The sequence below is a fragment of the Cervus canadensis genome, chromosome 4, assembly GCF_019320065.1.
Source record: "Cervus canadensis isolate Bull #8, Minnesota chromosome 4, ASM1932006v1, whole genome shotgun sequence".
Lineage (NCBI taxonomy): Eukaryota > Metazoa > Chordata > Mammalia > Artiodactyla > Cervidae > Cervus > Cervus canadensis.
In genome coordinates this window covers 64,924,543-64,946,703 of record NC_057389.1, presented here as the reverse complement: position 1 = coordinate 64,946,703, position 22,161 = coordinate 64,924,543, and the positions used below count along the sequence as shown (strand labels likewise).

The window sequence follows — 22,161 nt, the reverse complement described above, 5'->3', positions numbered from 1 at the left end:
TATTTGGTCAGAAATAGGGAATATTGATGGCTTCCTAGCAGGTAATTATGTAAGTCTAGGAATTTCTATTACTCCATTTATGATGGTATGCATACCTACTCAGTTGCTCAGTCAAGTCTGAATCTTTGTGACCCCATGAACTGTAGCCTGCCAGGCTCCTCTGTCCATGGAATTTCCCAAGCAAGATTATTGGAATGGGTTGCCATTTCCTATTCCAGGGAGTCATCCCAATCCAGAGATTGAATCCGTGTCTTTTGCATCTCCTGCATTGGCAGGCAGATTCTTTACCACCTGTGCCACTTGGGAAGCCTGTTTATGATGGCACTTAGCCATAAAAAGTAAATCAATGGGATGCTTCATTAAAATTTTGAAAAGTAATTGATTTGTGATTTTCAAAGCTAAATTGAGTGAATTAATTTGATATTTCTTTTGCCCAAATCTATAAGAGTTAATAATCAGGGTCCATGACTATTAGAAATAATATATACATTTTGAGCTTCAAATTTGTAGAAAGTAGAACCATTGTCACTATAGGATTCTCCAAGTAAAAGCGAAGAGAGAGAAAAAAGAAAGAATAGAAAGAGGAAAACAAATCTAAACGAGGTGAAGAGGAACTAAATTTGATCTTTTTTTTTAATATTCTTTATTTAACACACTTTTAGGCAATTGCTCAATAATATGTAGTTGAATACTTCTGATGAGTTAATAGCACATATTGTGAGAGTTCAATATTGGAGGGAAGGATATAAAATTTTAGATCCATGTGTTGATACAAGACATGTACTGAGTGTCCGTTGTTCTAATCCATTTGATTTGTTCCCCAGCCTTGTTATATTTCTTTTAGAGGCATGGTGGGTGGGAATGCGTCATCAGTAACTGATTTCATCCTTATGGGACTCTTTCCTGAGTTTCAGCATTCCATTGTTCTCAACTTCATGATTATTTTCATCTACATTCTTGCTTTCCTGGGAAACTTACTTCTCATTGTCTTGATTTGGGGGGACTCTCGGCTCCATACACCCATGTACATTCTCCTCAGTCAACTCTCCCTCATTGACTTGACATTAACTTCTACCATTATTCCGAAGACAGCCTCTAACTTTTTCACAGGGAAAAGGACCATATCACGGATTGGCTGTGGAACGCAGAGTTTCTTCTACCTGATGTTGGGAATGTCAGAATGCCTCATCTTGACTCTCATGGCTTATGATCGCTACGTGGCTGTCTGCATCCCACTGCGTTATCCCACCATCATGAGCCCCAGGTTCTGTCTGCACATGGTTGCTGGATGTTGGATTGGAGGCTCCATAAGTTCATTTATCCATACAGTCTACCCTATGCATTTTCCCATCTGTGGGTCAAGGGAGATCCGCCATTTCTTCTGTGAGGTCCCAGTGCTCATTAAGCTTTCCTGTGAAGACACGTCAGTGTACCAGTTAGTGGTGGTGGTTACAAGCATTGTACTGCTTGTTGTGCCTTTCAGTCTCATCATAGCTTCCTATACACTCATCTTCCTCACTGTCCTCCGTATGAACTCTGTCAAGGGCAGGAAAAAAGCCCTGACCACCTGCTCTTCCCACCTAACTGTGGTAAGTCTCTTCTTTGGCCCAAACATATTCATCTACATGACTTTCACTTCCTCACACAGTCCAGAGCAGGACCAGGCTCTCTCTCTTTTCAGCAACATCCTCACTCCCATGCTGAACCCCCTTATCTACAGCCTGAGGAATAAGGAGGTGGTGGCAGCGCTCATGAAGTTGATGGGGAGATGTGGGGTATCTTAGTAGATAAGGAACACTTCTCAGCTGTGAAAAGAACATGCTTGTGGCCACGGACTAAACTACAGTTCAGAGTTTAAATCCCAAGGTGTTGTGTGGTTCAGGAAACCAGGGTGATTGCAACCCTATGTAAATAAAATTTTTCTTGTGTGATTTCCAGGTTTCTAATGGAGGTCCTTAATTTTTCACGGGGGCATTATTATGTTAGGAAAAATTCAAGAAAATTAGTTTACATGTTAAGTTAAATATTATTTGAAATCTATGAATTTATTAGAAGATTTCTCTAATAAAATATAAATTAACTATGGACCTCAAGATGAACTAAAATTCCATGAGCTGACTTACTATTAAAATTAGCAAGATAAGTTGAAATAAATAAAAATTATTTAAATGAACCAGGTTTAGGTGAATTCCAAAGTTTAATATTAAAATAAACTGGTATCTTTTATAATCCAAGATGCTAAGGAAAGGTGCATTTTAAACTATGAGATGATGAGATAAAGTCATTTAAATATGTATTAGGATTTATAAGCTAATACCCTACTGTATAAATATCTTATTGCATAGTTTACTGCCGGGGTCCAGCCTTGGCAGGATCCAGGGGGTACCCTCGGGATGAACTGCGTTGGCAAGAGAGAGAGAGAAGACACATGAGATCAGCCTTGATAGGGCCAAGTCTCAGGATGATGAGAGAGAGAGAGAGAGTGACCAGACGAGGGTATCTGCAGGGTCTGGCAATGCTTTATTTTTTACCATAGCTTTTATACACTTACTCAGAATGTTTTCAAGGTACAAGACGCTTACTCATGCTTACACAAGATTAGTATTACATCATTTTGTTTTTTAGGAAAAGCAGGATGGTTTTTGCTTTCTAATTCTATAGTAAATTTTAGCACATGATCTTCTGGCCTTGGGGCTTATTAACATTTTACGCAGGTCAGGTGAATGTAAACCTATTTTCCATTTTTACGGTGACCTTAACTGAAAGGTAGCAGTCTCATAGGGCAACAGTACAGAGTAGAAGTATAACCTTGTTAATATAAAAATTAATCCTTCTGCAGAAGTTGTCAGTTGCGTTTATCTAAGAAGTTTACCCCACACTGACTCTGCGACTTTGGTGAGGCAGACCCTGCCTAGCACTCTTGACTAATAATTAACAACCATTTCATTGTTACCACACTAGGGCTAAGCTCTTATTTTTCTAGATCTATAACTATATTAACAATGGTTTCTATAACACAACCTTAGCACATTAAAAGCAAAAACACAGCAAGTAAATGTCAACCCAATAACCACCTTTAGAATAGTTTTTTTTATGTTTTCTAATAGGACTCCTTCACGCCTCAAAAAGGCTCTATGTCTATTATGGCTTTTATATAATCAGGTTCTTTATGCTATTTTATTATTAGGATATTATAAGTAATCATTGCCTATTAGTACCAAGGGCATAAATGCATTTGGCAAACAAACTACCAGCAAAGGAGTTTAAATTAAAACACTCCTTTCACCCTGGATAATCTCATAAAATACCACCACCTGGGAAACTTATTGATTAAAGTTCTAAATTGATTCTTATTTGGGAAGAGATCAGGGAAGGCCTTCTGCCTGTGTCACAGAAATTAGGGAGAAGTCTATTGAAGCAAGCATCAGAAAGACTAAGGTGAGCACCGGGGGCAGCTTTTCGGAATCCCTGAAAACCTGATCTGCCTTGCCTGTCAGGCTTTCTCCTCATGACCTGTCATGGGTGGGATCTCGTGAGCTGGCCTTTTCGAAATCCCTGAAAACCTGATCCGCCTTGCCTGTAAGGTTTTCTCCCTCATGACCTTGTCATGAGTAGGGTCTCGTGTGTTGGCTCCTGGCAGTTGACTCTTATAATTAGTTACTAAAATCACATTAACTAAATGGATACAAATTCCATACTATAATTAAAAGGGAAGATTAATATCTAAAAGTAGTATACTGAACAATTGGGGAAATTATGAGATGCTGCCCTTCTGCTGTTCTCTCCCCAACATTTTTCCCTTCCCTTGAATGAAACCTTAGGAACTCTCCATTTGACTTGCTTCCCCTTAGACTGTGAGAATTCCTTGTTCATTTTAAGCTACAAGAATAGCCTAAATTTAATAACTTTAGTAAATTTCCTTAAGATATGTATCTATATCTTAAGATAACACGTTCTAGAACTAACACCCAAAAAAGATGTCCTTTTCTTCATAGGGGATTGGAATGCAAAAGTAAAAAGTCAAGACATACTTGGGGTAACAGGCAAGTTTGTCTTTAGAGAACAAAATGAAGCAGGGCAAAGGCTAACAAAGATTTTCCAAGAGAACACACTGGTCATAGCAAACATCCTCTTCCAACAACACAAAAGACAACTATGCACATGGACATCACCAGATGGTCAGTACCAAAATCAGATTGATTATATTCTTTGTGACTGAAGATGGAGGAGCTCTATACAGTCAGGAGAAACAAGACCTGGAGCTGACTGTGGCTCTCATCATGAACACCATGTTGCAAAATTCAGACTTAAATTGAAGAAAGAAGGCAAAACCACTAGGCCATTCAAATATGACCTAAATCAAATCCCTTATGATTATGCTGTGGATGTGACAAATACATTCAAGGGATTAGATCTAATAGACAGGGCTGAAGCACTATGGGTGGAGGTTTGTGACATTGTAGAAGAGGCAATAATCAAGACCACCCCCAAGAAAAAGAAATGCAAAAGGCAAAATGGTTTTCTGAGGAGGGCTTCCAAACACCTGGGAAAAGAAAAGAACCTAAAGGCAAAGGAGAAGAGGAAAGATATACCCATCTTTGGAATGAAACCATTCTAGGGAATATCACCAGCCTGATTATCCCTTCATTCTTAAAATGGAGAATAAAATTAAATATAATGTCATATTTAATATTCACTAACAGTTAGTGAATATGTTTTCAATAAACTTATAAAGACAACAAACTTTTTCTTTTAAGATTCAGATATTTAATATTTTAGGCTTTGTGATCTATAGTGTCTCTGCCACAACTAATCAACCCTGAAAGTATAGAAGCAGGTGTAACTAATATGGAAATTAATAAGAATGAATGTATTCTAATAAACCTTCCTGAAGGACACTGAAATTTGAATTTCACACAATTTTCTGAGCCCATGGGCCATACAAATGTATGCAGCAGGGCAGATTTGGTGGTAGTTCTCTGACTCTAAATACAGATGATATAAAGATGAATTAGTGTTATCTTTGTCCTCAAACAGCTGCATTATAACATGAAAGTGTAAGCACACATGCAAAGCAGTAATTCAATATAACAAGGCAAAAATTTTGATCAAAAATCCAGAGTAGTGTATGGTATGTTTGTTCATACCACTTGTACAAATTAAACACTTATTAATTTATACATTTGTATGCAAAAGAGTTGATATTGCCAAAATACTACATATTAATTTATAATTGCATTTTCATTGATGAAACATAAAATTATGCAATTATTTCCAACCCTTTTCTTTTTTTTTTTATGATAATGTCAAGTTTAATTTGCCAAATATACAAGTTGAATCTGCGGAGCGTGTTGTGCCTGGGTGCTGCACCGTAAACAGCTTTCTCGGAATGACCCGTGGGCAGGGTTACGAACGGGCCGGGGCCTGGCCAGAGTAGGGGGCAGGGAGTGGGGTGGGAAGGGCAGGGGGAGGCGTCCGTCAGAGGGGACTGGCCGGGATGGGCCAGGGACCCATGGGCACGGGCTGCCAACTGCCAGCCCCTCTGAGTGAGCACCCAGGGAACACACACCGGGGGTGGGCAGACAGGCCATCGCAAACTTGTCGGCAGCTAGTGCGGCCCCAACCTCCCCCTGCCTCGCAATCTACCAGACAAATGGAAGCTCCTCTTAACCCACTTCCTGGGTACCCCCCAACAAGGGTTCTGAATTCTAAAAACAGTCAAAACATTTGAATGTTACATATGAAATGCTGTCCTGCATCTTTCTGTCTCAAAGATGCGGCTGCCCCTCCCCCAGCCCTCACCCACCATCCCCCCCAAACGACTTCCGTACAAGATGAAGAGGAGGCCCCAGGCCGTGGGGGGCTCCTCGCCGCGAGGGGCTGCTGCAGCAGCGCCAGGGCACAGGGCGGGTTTGGCTTGCTCTGTCTTCCCCGCTAAATGCACCTTCATGGAACGCTCTTTCGCTCTCTGATCTTGATTTCTTCTCTTTCCGTGATAGTTCCTTGCGCCCATCCAGGTCCACCTGTGTGACCTTTTTGGTTGTCTGTGCCAGCCGGTTGGGGTTCTCAATGTCGATAAGCTCTTCCACGCCTTTGCGCTTTTGCTGGTAATCATCTTCTTCATCCTCGCTCTCATCAGAATCTAGGGATTTCTTCTCTTTTTTCGGGTCACCTGCAGCCCCATCTCCACCTTCTTCTCCCTGTTCCTCTTCTTCCCTGGCCTTCTGCTTTTCGGCCTGGAGCTGGGCATCGACGTCCTCCGGGCTGGTGTACTGCCGGCCCGGCCTTCGCGGCCTCCCTTTCTCCCTCCTTTAGGCGTCGCGGCTCCGGAGGCTGCGGCAGCGGCGCCTCGAGCTGACACCCCAACCCTTTTTTTTAACTAAGGTACATTACTTTTCCAACTTTTTCTGAATATATTTGCCTAATTTTTTATTTCCTTTGACAATTCTAGTTGTTTTTAAAGAATTGAAGTGCATATTTCAAAACAATCTGGTTTTCATGATAATTATTTTGCAAATTATTTTTGAGTTTTTGTGGGTAAATATTCAGTCAGTCAGACTGCTTTTAGAGACAGGAAACATTAAGTCTTTAGATATTGTGTTTTGCTCTAGATATGCAAAAGATACCCTCAAAACCAGGTAATAATTAACCAAGACAGACTTCACATAGACTTCCTGAGAAACATTGCAAGGACTCCATTGATTTTGTTAATTCAAATGGGTTATATAAAACATGAGGGTGGGATATTTCAAAAGAACAGCATGTATACTATCTATGGTGAAACAGATCACCAGCCCAGGTGGGATGCATGAGACAAGTGCTCCGGCCTGGTGCACTGGGAAGACCCAGAGGAATCGGGTGGAGAGGGAGGTGGGAGGGGGGATCGGGATTGGGAATACATGTAAATCCATGGCTGATTCATATCAATGTATGACAAAACCCACTGGAAAAAAATAAATAAAAATAAATAAATAAATAAAAAACACTGCCTAGTGAGGCAGCTTTACTATGCCCACGTTCACAGACAACATTACTAAAACTCAGAAATTTAAGTTACTTGAACAAAATTTACAGTTAAAAAATTGGAGGGATGACCATTAATTTAGGTCCTTCTGATCTCAGTTAATTTTATTTACCATATGTTAGTATGTTAAAATGAAGCTATATTATCAAACCGCTATACAATTAACTTTTTTATAACTCATATTGGCTAAAAGAATCATATAAAAATTGGGGGAAGTTTCTGGGGGGGCGAGGTAAATGTAGAAACATTGAATATTGAGTATCCTTCTATATTTCAAATTTATCATAGGGCAGATTACATGTCCCTGATGGCAATTCATCATTTGCCTTGTGGTTTATCATGTGAAAATATTTTAAAATATCTGAATATTTTTCCATGGTGAGGAATATTTTTGTACATTTTAACTTTTGCCAGTTAATTTCTAAGTTTTCCTATTACAATCTGCGATCAAAATTAATTAAAGTCTGGGGACTGTGTTCCCATAAGTCATTCACTACCAAGGTCTCCAGACCCTTGATGGGAAATTATTAAGCATTCTATCTAGACCTTTGCTGATATACCAACCAGTATTTAATGTACATAGTATCATAGAATCATAGCCACTGGTCTCACTTTCAAAATGCATGACTTGCCATCAACATCAAGTCAGTTGCATTCACTTTTCTATGCAAAATAAAGGGCTAATGCTGCATAGTGAGAAGGTGTACCTGATCACAGAAAATCTGGAAGTTATCAGCAATTCCAAGAGGCAGAGGAGATTGGAAACAAATAGAATTTAAGGTAGATATGAAACAGAAAAATAAGGAGTTTTTAAACCTTGCCTGGTAAGGGAAATTATGTAGAGAATCTATATAAGTCCTCAAATGTCAGACTTTGGTGATTGTATTTGTCAAAGGAAAATAAAAATCTGACTGTAGGCTTCCCAGGATTGAGGTCTAGGGGAAAGCTACATAGAATTACATTTCTGTTTGACTATCTGTAGGAATTACATCAATTAAATAATAAGTCACAAATACTCATATAATCAAACCCAGCATAATACTAAGCAGGTACCATTTAAGATGTCAAGTAAAACATTTGAGAAAGAGAATTTCTATTCATTTAGACTCAAAACTGATATCCAAAGATGCACCTAAACTCAGGAAACAATTTAATCTCTTGATAATTTCTTGAATTAATCCTGTTGCTTTAGAAAAGCTGTTTGATGACTCAGTTGTGATTTCATTTCCATCTGCCTTGTATGAACCCATAATAGGTATGACCTCGAAGTATGCTAACAATAAGGGCAAACTCTGTTCCTAAGATGATGTAGTAGTCATATAATTGTAAAAAGTTTTAAAGGGTCAATAAAATTCTACAGGTTAATATCACACTGTCCTCGTTGTAAGTAGATTTATCTTCCATATTAGAGAAATAATGGAAATATATTCAGAGTCAACTCTCAGTAAGTATTTATTCCATTGAATTAAGCTAATAAAATTGATCCACTTTTGTGAGAAAAATTTAATATAAATAATACAGAAATATTTGCTAAGTGATAGTTGATTGTTCTATTTTTAAAATACTGTATATAATTTCATTATGCTATGATCCAAGGATTCTACTTCCTAAACACCAATCAACAATTCATTTTCAGGTAGTTGGTTATTATTTAATAAGTATTTATAAAAAGCTAAGTAAAAGTATCAAGTAAAAAAATTAAACACATATAGATGCTTTTTCTTAAAGCTTTGGCTCCAAAATTTTTAAACACTGACTTCGTTACTCTGTCATCTTCATTAACCTTTTTGCCAGTTGTATTCTCATTGTTATAAAGTTAACCACTCATAAACTTAATGAATATCATAGCTTAGGTAATTGAAGTTAGGAGCACAGACCTAAAGCAAATTGTCAAACAGGGTGGCTACAGTGATACTGATGATTTTTGAGATTTAGAATGTTTGAATGTTAGAAAGTTTGCCTTACTTCATACTCACACTTAAGTTGAAAGTCCTTTGATTATTATTCTAGCAAAAGAAATCAAGTATTTTTAGTAGACATATGAGTTCAACATAAAACACCAAAAGAGTTGGATGTTTCAACTCAGTGAAGTAAATGGCAGGACAAGTTACATGGTGTGACATAAATGTATAGTTAAGAATGCCATGAGGCTACTCAGGAATGAGAAAACCTCAGGCATTCAGAGTTACATAGTTCAAAACAGTTGAATAAAAAAAAGTGTAAGAATTCTAATTTGTTTCCCACTTACTTAGGAAATGTGATTTTCGCCATCAATCATTAAGTGTTGTGTTGTTGTTTTTTTTTCCTCCGTTTTTAACCACAACAAACTCTGTGTTGCCTCAATCTTCAAATGTACATGAGTTGCTGTGTACTAAGGTAGATAAGGGGCTTCCCTGGTGGCTCAGATGGTGAAGAATCCACCTGCAATGCGGGAGACCTAGGTTTGATCCCTGGATTGGGAAGATCCCCTGAAGGAGGGCATGGCAACCCACTCCAGTATTCTTGCCTGGAGAATCCCCATGGACAGAAGAGCCTGACGGGCTACGGTCCATGGGGTCACGAAGAGTCAGACACGACTGAGCGACTAAGCACAGCACAAGGTAGATAGAACTCAAATTAAATCTTACCTAATTACCCACTTACATCTTCCTCAGACATTAGCTCTGTCTTCTGTGTTGACATGTCACCCTATAGGAGACTTAGTTATAGCACTTATTTCACTCTTCTGTGATTAGTAGATATAAATGATTTCATATCTAAACTCACGGTTCACTGAAGGTATTGACTGTATCTTAATGCATTGTTGCCCCTTCTTCAACACCTAGTAGAGAATGTGTAAAATAGAGTGATTATTAAGTAAATGTAGAATGAAAAATAAGTGGATGGTAAAAGTATTTCAAGAACTATTCTATAACTCTTCTGAAATAATATGAATATGACTTTAGCAAAATTTGTTCTTCCTGATCATTTCTAACAAGATTACCTTCACAATTTATATTTTAGCAGAGTTGTTACTAAAGGAACAATAATAGTATTTATTAATGATATTTTGTTACAAAAATCATCTGGATAAACACATTCAGAAATGAACCATCATGTTAAACCAAAGAAGGGCATTGTTTAAATTATGAAATTCCTGCTGCATTAATAGAGAACAGGATTTCCAGCTATTTTGATGTCTATGCTATATCACTGCACTTCTGAGAGGAAACACCAAAGAATATGAAATTTCCCCATATACAGCAATTGTCTTATTCAGGAGCAGAAAATCCACTTTTCCGTAAGATGGCATGGAGGGAAAGAGCTTTAGTTCTCATCTTCAATGCCAATCGAGTGAGGGATTTGTCATATATTCTACATGGAAATGTGTACTGCTGAACTCCATGGGGTTTGTTCAACCTTCTGATTAAATATTCATTGACTATATCTTCTTCTATAGCTATTGTGCTGGTTTTATTGAGATATAGATAAGTAAAACATAATCCTAGCACTTAAAACCTTAACATTTATGTGAGGAGAAAGATGTATACATGGAAAACTATAATAAACATATATAATAATAACTCATCTAAGGCTCATGACTACCCTCTTGAAGTATTTGATTAAATTCCTTATTTTAAAGATAGGGAAAATGAGACACAGATAATAAACGATGCAGCTAGGCTTGAATTTGGGTATCCTAGCCCCTGATACCCTGAGGCGTCCCAGTGGTAAAGTATCTGTCTGCCAGGGCAGAGATGCAGGAGACATTAGTTCAGTCCCTGGATTGAGAAGATCCCTTGGAGGAGGACATGGCAAGCCACTCCAGTCTTCATTCCTGAAAAATCCAGTGGACAGAGGAGCCTGGAGGGCTACAGTCCATTGAGGTCAGAGTCAGGCACGACTGAGTAACTGAGCACACATGCAGCCCCTGATATGTGCCCTTAGACACCAATCTACACTGTCTCTTAGCTATGATGATAAATAATTATATGTGTGATGTGATTAGGGACTGTAGGAATGTGGATAGGAAAATTGCTTCTTCTTCAGCTTTCAGTATACTGATAATTCTGAGCAGAAATAAAAGCAAAGGTTCAGCTATGTGGAGAAACCATGAGAACGTACATTTGACTGGAATTTGGGTTATCTGTTTTAAATTAATGGAATCTGGAGGGGAGATCGGGATGGGGAATACGTGTAAATCTATGGCTGATTGATATCAATGTATGACCAAAAAAATTAATTAATTAATGGAATCTAAGGTTTCTCTTTTTTGGAGAAGGAAATGGCAACCCACTCCAGTATTCTTGCCTGGAGAATCCCACGGACAAAGGAGCCCGGTGGGCTACAGTCCATGGGGTCACAAAGAGTCAGACACGACTGAGCAACTAACACACAACACACAAGTTTTTAAAAGTATCTTGGACCAAGTCATGGAAAATCTAAAATTCTAAACTGAAAATATAAGCTTTATTTGGTCAAAAATAGGGAATATTGATGGCCTCCTGGCAGATAATTATGTAAGTCTAGGAATTTCTATTACTCCATTTATGATGGTATGCATACCTACTCAGTTGCTCAGTCAAGTCCAACTCTTTGTGACCCCATGGACTATAGCCTGCCAGGCTCCTCTGTCCACGGGATTTCCCAAGCAAGATTATTGGAATGGGTTGCCATTTCCTATTCCAGGGAATCGTCCCAATCCAGAGATTGAATCCGTGTCTTTTGCATCTCCTGCATTGGCAGGCAGTTTCTTTACCACCTGTGCCACTTGGGAAGCCTGTTTATGATGGCACTTAGCCATAAAAAGTAAATCAATGGGATATTTCATTAAAAATTTGAAAAGTAATTGATTTGTGATTCTCAAAACTAAGTTGAGTGAATTAATTTGGCATTTCTTTTGCCCAAATCTATAAGAGTTAATAGTCAGGGTCCATGACTATCAGAAATAATATATACATTTTGAGGTTCAAATTTGTAGAAAGTAGATCCATTGTTATGATAAAATTCTCCAAGTAAAAACAAAGAGAGAGAAAAAAGAAAGAAAAGAAAGAAAGAGGAAAACAAGGTGAATCCAAGTGAGGCAAAGAGGGATTAAAGTGGATCTTTTTTTTTTAATATTCTTTATTTAACACACTTTTAGGCAAATGCTAAATAATATGTAGTTAAATACTTCTGATGAGTTGATGGCACATATTGTGAGAGTCCAATGTTGAGGGGAAAGATATAAAATTTTAGATCCACATATTGATACAAGACATGTACTGAGTGTCCATTGTTCTAATCCATTTGATTTGTTCCCCAGCCCTGTTATATTTCTTTTAGAGGCATGGTGGGTGGGAATGCGTCATCAGTAACTGATTTCATCCTTGTGGGACTCTTTCCTGAGTTTCAGCATTCCATTGTTCTCAACTTTGTGATCATTTTAATCTACACCCTTGCTTTCCTGGGAAACCTACTTCTCATTGTCTTGATTTGGGGGGACTCTTGGCTCCATACACCCATGTACATTCTCCTCAGTCAACTCTCCCTCATTGACTTGACATTAACTTCTACCATTGTCCCGAAGATGGCCTCTAACTTTTTCACAGGGAAAAGGACCATATCACGGATTGGCTGTGGAATGCAGAGTTTCTTCTTCCTGATGTTGGGAATGTCAGAATGCCTCATCTTGACTCTCATGGCTTATGATCGCTACGTGGCTGTCTGCATCCCACTGCGTTATCCCACCATCATGAGCCCCAGGTTCTGTCTGCACATGGTTGCTGGATGTTGGATTGGAGGCTCCATAAGTTCATTTATCCATACAGTCTACCCTATGCATTTTCCCATCTGTGGGTCAAGGGAGATCCACCATTTCTTCTGTGAGGTCCCAGTGCTCATTAAGCTTTCCTGTGAAGACACGTCAGTGTACCAGTTAGTGGTGGTGGTTACAAGCATTGTACTGCTTGTTGTGCCTTTCAGTCTCATCATAGCTTCCTATACACTCATCTTCCTCACTGTCCTCCGTATGAACTCTGTCAAGGGCAGGAAAAAAGCCCTGACCACCTGCTCTTCCCACCTAACTGTGGTAAGTCTCTTCTTTGGCCCAAACATATTCATCTACATGACTTTCACTTCCTCACACAGTCCAGAGCAGGACCAGGCTCTCTCTCTTTTCAGCAACATCCTCACTCCCATGCTGAACCCCCTTATCTACAGCCTGAGGAATAAGGAGGTGGTGGCAGCGCTCATGAAGTTGATGGGGAGATGTGGGGTATCTTAGTAGATAAGGAACACTTCTCAGCTGTGAAAAGAACATGCTTGTGGCCACGGACTAAACTACAGTTCAGAGTTTAAATCCCAAGGTGTGTGTGGTTCAGGAAACCAGGGTGATTGCAACCCTATGTAAATAAAACTTTTCATGTGTGATTTCCAGGTTTCTAATGGAGGTCCTTAATTTTTCACGGGGGCATTATTATGTTAGGAAAAATTCAAGAAAATTAGTTTACATGTTAAGTTAAATATTATTTGAAATCTATGACATTATTAGAAATTTTCTCTAATAAAATATAAATTCACTGTGGACCTCAGATGAACTAAAATTCCATTAGTTGGCTTACTATTAAAATTAGCAAGATAAGTTGAAATACAATAAATAAAAATTATTTTAAATGAACCAGGTTTAGGTGATTTTCAACATTTAATATTAAAATAAACTGGTATCTTTTATAATACAAGATGCTAAGGAAAGGTGCATTTTAAACTACGAGATGATGAGATAAAGTCATTTAAATATATATTAGGTGTTATAAGCTCATATCCTACTGTATAAATATCTTATTGCATAGCTGACTCATAATTAGTTACTAAAATCACCATAACTAAATGGATACAAATTCCATACTGTAGTTTAAAAGAGAGGAATTATGCTCACTTCGGCAGCACATATACTAAAAGAGAGGAATTACACCTAAATGTAGTATACTGAACAATTGGCGAAATTATGAGATGCTGCCCTTCTGCTGTTCTCTCCCCAACACTTTTCCCTTCTCTTGAATGAAACCTCAGGAACTCTCCAGAGTTGATTTGCTTCCCCTTAGACTGTGAGAATTCCTTGTTCATTTTAAGCTACAAGAGTAGCCTAAATTTAATAACTTTAGTGAATTTTCTTGAGATATGTATCTATATTTTAGGAAAACACCTTCTAGAACTAACACCCAAAAAAGATGTCCTTTTCTTCATAGGGGATTGGAATGCAAAAGTAAAAAGTCAAGACATACTTGGAGTAACCGGCAAGTTTGGCTTTAGAGTACAAAATGAAGCAGGGCAAAGGCTAACAGATTTTCCAAGAGAACGCACTGGTCATAGCAAACATCCTCTTCCAACAACACAAAAGACAACTATGCACATGGACATCACCAGATGGTCAATACCAAAATCAGATTGATTATATTCTTTGTGACTGAAGATGGAGGAGCTCTATACAGTCAGGAGAAACAAGACCTGGAGCTGACTGTGGCTCTCATCATGAACACCATGTTGCAAAATTCAGACTTAAATTGAAGAAAGTAGGGAAAACCACTACACCGATCAGATATGACCTAAATCAAATCCTTTATGATTGTGCTGTGGAAGTGACAAACATACAAGGGATTATATCTGATAGACAGGGTGCCTGAAGAACTATGGGTGGAGATTTGTGACACTGTGGAGGAGGCAGTGATCAAGACCACCCCCAAGAAAAAGAAATGCAAAAGGCAAAATGGCTTTCTGCGGAGGACTTACAAACAGCTGAAAAAAGAAAAGAAGCTAAAGGCAAAGGAGAAGGGGAAAGATATACCCATCTGAATGCAGAGTTCCAAAGAATAACAAGGAGAGATAAGAAAGTCTTCTTAAGTGATCAAGGCAAAGAAATAGAGGAAAATAATAGAATGGGAAAGACTAGAGATATCTTCAAGAAAATCAGAGATACCAATGGAACATTTCATACAACGATGGGCACAATAGCAGACAGAAACAGTATGGACTTAACAGAGGAGGAGATATTAAGAAGATGTGACCAGAATCCACAGAACAGTACAAAACAGTTCTTAATGACCCAGATAACCATGATGGTGTGATCATTCACCTAAAGCCAGACATCCTGGAGTGTGAAGTCAAGTGGGCCATAGGGAAGTATTACTATGAACAAAGCTATTGGAGGTGATGAAATTCCAGCAGAGCTATTTCAAATCCTAAAAGATGATGCTGTTAAAGTGCTGCACTTACTATGCCAGAAAATTTGGAAACAGCAGTGCCACAGGACTGGAAAAGGTCAGTTTTCATTCCACTCCCAAAGAAAAGCAATGCCAAAGAATGTTCAAACTGCTGCACAATTGCACTCAATTCACATTCTAGCAAGATAATGCTGAAAATCTTTCAAGCTAGATTTCAACAGTACATTAACTAAGAACTTCCAGATGGATTTAGAAAAGGCTGAGGATCTAGATATCAAATTGCCAAAATCCACTGGATCATAGAAAAAGCAAGGGTATTCCAGAAAAACATCTACTTTTGCTTCATTGACTACACTAAAGCCTTTGACTGTGTGGATCACAACAAACTGTGGAAAATTCTTAAACAAATGAGAATACCAGACCACATTACCTGCCTCCTGAGAAACCTGTATACAGGACAAGAAGCAACAGTTAGAACCAGACATTGAACAATGAACTAGTTCAAGTTGAGAAAGGAGTATGTCAAGGCTGTATATTGCCACCCTGCTTATTTAACTTATATGCAGAGTACATCATGAGAAATGCCAGGCTGGATGAATCACAGGCTATCAGTCAAGATGCCAGGAGAAATATCAACAACTTCATATATGCAGATGACACCACCCTAATGGCAAAAGTGAAGAGGAACTAAAGAGCCCCTTGATGAAGGTGAAAGAGGAGAGTGAGAAAGCTGGCTTAAAACTTCAACATTTGAAAAATTTAGATCATGGCATCTGATCCCATCATTTCATGGCATATAGATGGGAAAAAATGGAAACAGTGACAGACTTTATTTTCTTGGGCTCCAAAATCACTGTGGAAGGTGACTGCAGCCATGAAATTAAAATACACTTGCTCCTTGGAAGAAAAGCTATGACAAATCTAGACAGTGTATTTAAAAGCAGACACATCACTTTGCCAACAAAGGTCTGTCTAGTCAAAGCTATGTTTTTTCCAGTGGTCATGTACAGATGTGAGAGCTGTACCATGAAGAAGGCTGAGGGCTGAGCAATTAATGCATTTGAACTGTGATGTTGGAGAAGACTCTCAAGAGTCCCTTGGACTGCAAGGAGATCCAACCAGTCCATCCTAAAGGAGATCAGTCCTGAATATTCATTGGAAGAACTGATGCTGAAGCTGAAGCTCCAATACTTTGGCCACCTGATGAAAAGAGCTGACTCATTGGAAAAGACCCTGATGCTGGGAAAGACTGAGGGCAAGAGAGAAGGCCATGACAGCGGATAAGATGGTTGAATGGTATCACCTACTCAATGGACATGAGTTTGAGCAAACTACAAGAGATCAGGAAGGACAGGGAAGTGTGTTGTGAATATATATATATTCACAACATATATATATATATATATATATATATATATATATGTTCAACAAAAAGGAAATGTCTATGTGTGTTTCAATATAACATATGGTAAATCACTACGCAACCATTAAATGGATAAATCAGAAATTTTAAATAACAGGAGAATATAAACATTCAGTTCAGTCACTCAGTCATGCCTGACTCTTTGCGACCCCATGAACCGCAGCATTCCAGGCCTCCCTGTCCATCACCAACTCCCAGAGTCCACCCAAATCCATGGCCAAATGGATATAAAAACAAGACCCCTATATATGCTGTCTACAAGAGACCCACCTCAAACATAGGGACACATACAGACTGAAAGTGAGGGGCTGGAAAAAGATAGCTCATGAAAATGGAGACCAAAAGAAAGCAGGAGTAGCAATACTCATATCAGATAAAATAAACTTTAAAATAAAGACCATGATAAGAGACATAGGACACTACATAATGATCAAGGGATCAATCCAAGAAGATAAACAATTACAAATATATATGCACCCAACATTAGGAGCACCTCTATACGTAAGGCAAATGCTAACATATATGAAAGGGGACGTTAAGAGTAACACAATAATAATGGGGGACTTTAATACCCTACTCACACCTATGGATAGGTCAACCAAACAGAAAATTAGCAGGGAAACACAAGTTTTAAATGATACAATGGACTGGTTAGACCTAATTGACATCTAGAGGGCATTTCACCAAAAAACAATGTATTTCAACTTTTTCTCAAGTGCACATGAAACATTCTCCACGATAGATCACATCTTGGGGCACAAATCTAGCCTTGGTAAATTTTTAAAAATTGAAATCATTTCAAGCATCTTTTCTGATCACAATGCAGTAAGATTAGATATCAACTACAGAGAAAAAACTATAAAAAATACAAACGTATGGAGGCTAAACAACACACTTCTGAATAACCAATATATCACAGAAGAAGTCATAAAGGAGATCAAAATATGCACAGAAACAAATGTAAATGAAAACATGACAACCCAAAACCTATGGGATTCAGTAAAAGCAGTGCCCAGAGGGAGGCTCATAGCAATACAAGCCTACCTCAAGAAACAAGAGAAACATCAAATAAACAGCCTAACTTTACACCTAAAGCAACTAGAAAAAGAAGAACAGAAAAACCCTAAAGTTAGTAGAAGGAAAGAAATAATAAAACTCATAGCAGAAATAAATGAAAAAGAAACAAAGGAGACTATAGCAAAGATCAACAAAACTAAAAGTTGGTTCTTTGAGAAGATAAACAAAATAGACAAATCATTAGCCAGAATCATCAAGAAAAACAGGAAGAAGAATCAAGTCAATAAAATTAGAAATGAAAATGGAGAAATCACACAACAGACAACACAAAACTACAAAAGATCATAAGAGACTACTGTGAGCAACTATATGCCAATAAAATGGATAACTTGGAAGAAATGGATGAATTCTTAGAAAAATATAACCTTCCAAAACTGAACTAGGAAGAAATAGAAAATATGAACAGACCAATCACAAGCACTGAAATTGAAACTGTAATCTAAAATCTTCCAACAAAGGCCCAGGACAAGATGCCTTCACATGTGAATTCTACCAAAAATTTAGAGATGAACTAACATCTATCCTACCCAAATCCTTCCACAAAATTGCAAAGGAAGGTAAATTCCCCAACTTAATCTATGAGGCCACCATCACCCTAATACCAAAACCAGACAAAGACACCACAAAAAATGAAAACTACAGGCCAATATCACTGATGAACATAGATGCAAACATCCTCGACAAAATTCTAGCAAACAGAATCCAACAACATACTTAAAAGATCATACGTCATGACCAAATGGGCTTTATTCCAAGGAGGCAAGGGTACCTTAATATTTGCAAATCAATCAATGTGATACGCTATATTAACAAATTGAATGATAAAAACCATGATTCTTTCAATAGATGCAGAGAAAGCCTTTGACAAAATTCAACACCCATTTATGATTAAAAAAAAAAAACTCTCCAGAAAGCAGGCATAGAAGGAACATACCTCAACATAATAAAGGCCACATATGACAAACTCACAGCAAACATTATCCTCAATGGAGAAAAATAGAAAGCTTTTCCTCTAAAATCAGGAACAAGACAAAGGTGCCAACTCTCACCATTACTATTCAACATAGTTTTGGAAGTCCTAGGCACAGCAGTCAGAGAAGAAAAAGAAATAAAAGGAATCCTGATTGGAAGAGAAGAAGTAAAACATCACTGTTTGCAGATGACATGATCCTGTATATAGAAAACCCTAAAGATACCACCATAAAATTACTAGAGCTAATCAAGGAATATAGAAAAGCTTCAGGATATTAAATTAATACACAGAAATCCATTGTGTTCCTATACATTAACAAGGGAAAAATAGAAGGAGAAATTAAGTAAACAATACCATTCACCATTGCAACAAAAAGAATAAAATACTTAGGAATAAATTTACTCAAAGAAACAAAAGCCCTATGTATAGAAAACTATAAAATACTGATGAAAGAAGTCAAAGATGCCAGAAATAGATAGAGAAATATACCATGTTCATGGACTGGAAGAATCAGTATAGTGAAAATGAGTATACTACCCAAAGTAATCTATAGATTCAGCACAATCCCTATCAAGCTACCAATGATATTTTTCACAGAACTAGAATAAATAATTTCACAATTTGTATGGAAACATGAAAACCTCAAATAGCCAAAACAACCTTGAGAAAGAAGAATGGAACTGGAGAAATCAACCTTCCTGACTGCAGACTATACTACAAAGCTACAGTCATCAAGACAGTATGGTACTGGCACAAAGACAGAAATATAGGTCAATGGAACAAAATAGAAAGCCCAGAGATAAATCCATGTATCTATGGACACCGTATCTTTGACAAAGGAGGCAAAATATACACTGGAGAAAAGACAATCTCTTTAACAAGTGATGCTGGGAAAACTGGTCAACCACATGTAACAAAATGAAACTAGAACACTTTCTAACATTATACACAAAAATAAACCCAAAATGGATTAAAGATCTAAATGCAAGACCGGAAACTATAAAACTCCAAGAGGAAAACATAGGCAGAACACTCTCTGACATAAATCACAGCAAGATCCTATATGACACACCTCCCAGAGTAATGGAAATAAAAGCAAAAATAAACAAATGGGACCTAATTAAACATAAAAGCTTTTGCACAACAAAGGAAACTATAAGCACAGTGAAAAGGCAGCCCTCAGAATAGGAGAAACTAATAGCAAATGAAACTGACATAGAATTAATCTCCAACATATACAAGCAGTTCATGTAGCTCAATACCAGAAAAACAAACAACCCAATCAAAAAGTGGTCAATAGAACTAAACAGACATTTCTCCAAAGAAGAGATACAGATGGCTAATAAACACATGAAAAGATGCTCAACATCACTCTTTATTAAAAAAGAAATGCAAATAAAAACCACAACGAGGTATCATCTCACACCGGTCAGAATGGCCATCATCAAAATGTCCATGAATAATAAATGCTGGAGAGGGTGTGGAGAAAAGGGAACCCTCTTACACTGTTGGTGTGAATGCAAACAGTTACAGCCACCATGGAGAACAGTGTGGAGATTCCTTAAAAAACTGGGAATAGAATTGCCATATGACCCAGCAATCACACTGCTGGGCAGAACTGAAAGAAGCATATGTACCCCAATGTTCATTGAAGCACTGTTTACAATAGCTAGGACATGGGAGCAACCTAAATGTCCATCAGCAGACAAATGGATAAGGAAGTTGTGGTACATGAAGTCGCTCAGTCAGGTCCGACTCTTTGCGACCCCATGGACTGTAGCCCACTAGGCTCCTCCATCCATGGGATTCTCCAGGCAAGAATACTGGAGTTGGTTGCCATTTCCTTCTCCAGGGAATCTTCCCAACCCAGGGATCAAACCCAGGTCTCCCATGTTGCAAGCAGGCACTTTAACCTCTGAACCACCAAGGAAGCCACAATGGATATTACTCAGCTATAAAAAGAAAAGCGTTTGTCAGTACTAATGAGGTGGATGAAACTGGAGCCTATTATACAGAGTGAAGTAAGTCAGAAAGAGAAACACCAATACAGTATATTAACACATATGTATGGAATTTAGAAAGATGGTAATGACAATCCTATATGCAAGGCAGCAAAAGAGATGCAGATGTAAAGAACAGAATTTTGAACTATGCGGGAGAAGGGGAGGGTGGGATAATTTGAAAGAATAGCATTGAAACAAGTATATTACCATATGTAAAATATATGACCAATGCAAGTTCGATGCATGAAGCAGAGCACTCAAAGCTGGTGCTCTGGGACAACATGGAGGGATAGGGAGGCGAGGGAGGTAGGGAGGAGGGTTCAGGATGAGGGGACACGTGCACCCATGGCTGATTCATGTCAATGTATGGCAAAAACCATCACAAAGTTGTAAAGTAATTATCCTCCAACTAAAATAATTAATTTTTAAAAATTGTGGTGTTACTGTTTATAATAGCCAGGACATGGAAGCAACCTAGATGCCCATCAGCAGACAAATGGATAAGAAAGCTGTGGTACATATACACAATGGAATATTACTCAGCCATTGAAAAGAATATATTTGAATCAGTTCTAATGAGATGGATAAAACCAGAGCCCATTATACAGAGTGAAGTAAGCCAGAAAGATAAACACCAATACAGTATATTAATGCATATATATGGAATTTAGAAAGATGGTAATGATAACCCTATATGCAAGACAGAAAAAGAGACACAGATGTACAGAACAGACTTTTGGACTCTATGGGAGAAGGCAAGGGTGGGATGATCTGAGAGAACAGCATTGAAACATGTATATTATCAAGTATGAAACAGATCACCAGTCCAGGTTGGATGCATGAGACAAGTGCTCGGGGCTGGTGCACTGGGATGACCCAGAGGGATGGGATGGGGAGGGAGGTGGGAGTGGGGTTCAGGATGGGGAACACATGTAAATCCATGGCTGATTCATGTCAATGTATGACAAAAACCACTACAATACTGTAAAGTAATTAGCCTCTAACTAATAAAAATAAATGGAAAAAAAATTGTGGTGCTAGAGGAGATCCTTGAGAGTCCTTTGGACTACAAGGAGATCAAACCTGTCAATCCTAAAGGAAATTAACCCTGAATATTCAATAAAAGTACTGTTGCTGAAGTTGAAGCTCCAATATTTTGGGCACCTGAGGTGAAGAGACAACTCACTGGAAAAGACTGTGGTGGTGGGAAAGAGTGAAGGCAAAAGAGAAGGGTGCAGCAGAGTATGAAATGGTCAGATAGCCTCACGGACTCAATGGAAATGAAACTGAGCAAAACCAGCGAGATAGTGAAAGATAGGGGTGCCTGGTGTGCTACCAGCCTTGGGGTTGAAAAGAGTTGAACACGATTTAGCAGCTTAACAACAATGACAACAACAACATGGCTACTTAAAAAGAGATTCATTTCCATCAGCAAACAATGTTCCATATAAACTCTGAGAATTAATAAAGCTTTTCTCATTAAA

General features: G+C 38.2%; 3 protein-coding genes across 3 annotated transcripts in view; 2 read left to right on the top strand and 1 right to left on the bottom strand.

Annotated features, from left to right (window-relative positions):
- The first annotated feature begins 848 nt into the window (after positions 1-848).
- LOC122439973 (olfactory receptor 2L3-like) lies at positions 849-1,784 on the top strand. The gene has a single exon (XM_043465630.1). The coding sequence runs from the start codon at positions 849-851 to the stop codon at positions 1,782-1,784; it is 936 nt and encodes a 311-aa protein (XP_043321565.1).
- A 4,014-nt stretch (positions 1,785-5,798) lies between these two features.
- The window catches only part of LOC122440843 (28 kDa heat- and acid-stable phosphoprotein-like), a 31,164-nt gene continuing 14,801 nt past the window's right edge, over positions 5,799-22,161 (bottom strand). Inside the window, exon 4 of the mRNA XM_043467535.1 lies at positions 5,799-6,309. Within this exon, the coding sequence (XP_043323470.1) occupies positions 5,799-6,309 (511 nt within the window). The remainder of the gene's footprint in view (positions 6,310-22,161) is intronic.
- Positions 12,333-13,268, top strand: LOC122439974 (olfactory receptor 2L3-like). The gene has a single exon (XM_043465631.1). It carries the CDS (start codon positions 12,333-12,335, stop codon positions 13,266-13,268), a length of 936 nt encoding a protein of 311 aa, XP_043321566.1.

Excerpts from the sequence above, each read along its gene's own strand:
- LOC122439973 (XM_043465630.1), top strand. The coding sequence starts at position 849 with ATGGTGGGTGGGAATGCGTCATCAGTAACTGATTTCATCCTTATGGGA.
- LOC122439974 (XM_043465631.1), top strand. The coding sequence starts at position 12,333 with ATGGTGGGTGGGAATGCGTCATCAGTAACTGATTTCATCCTTGTGGGA.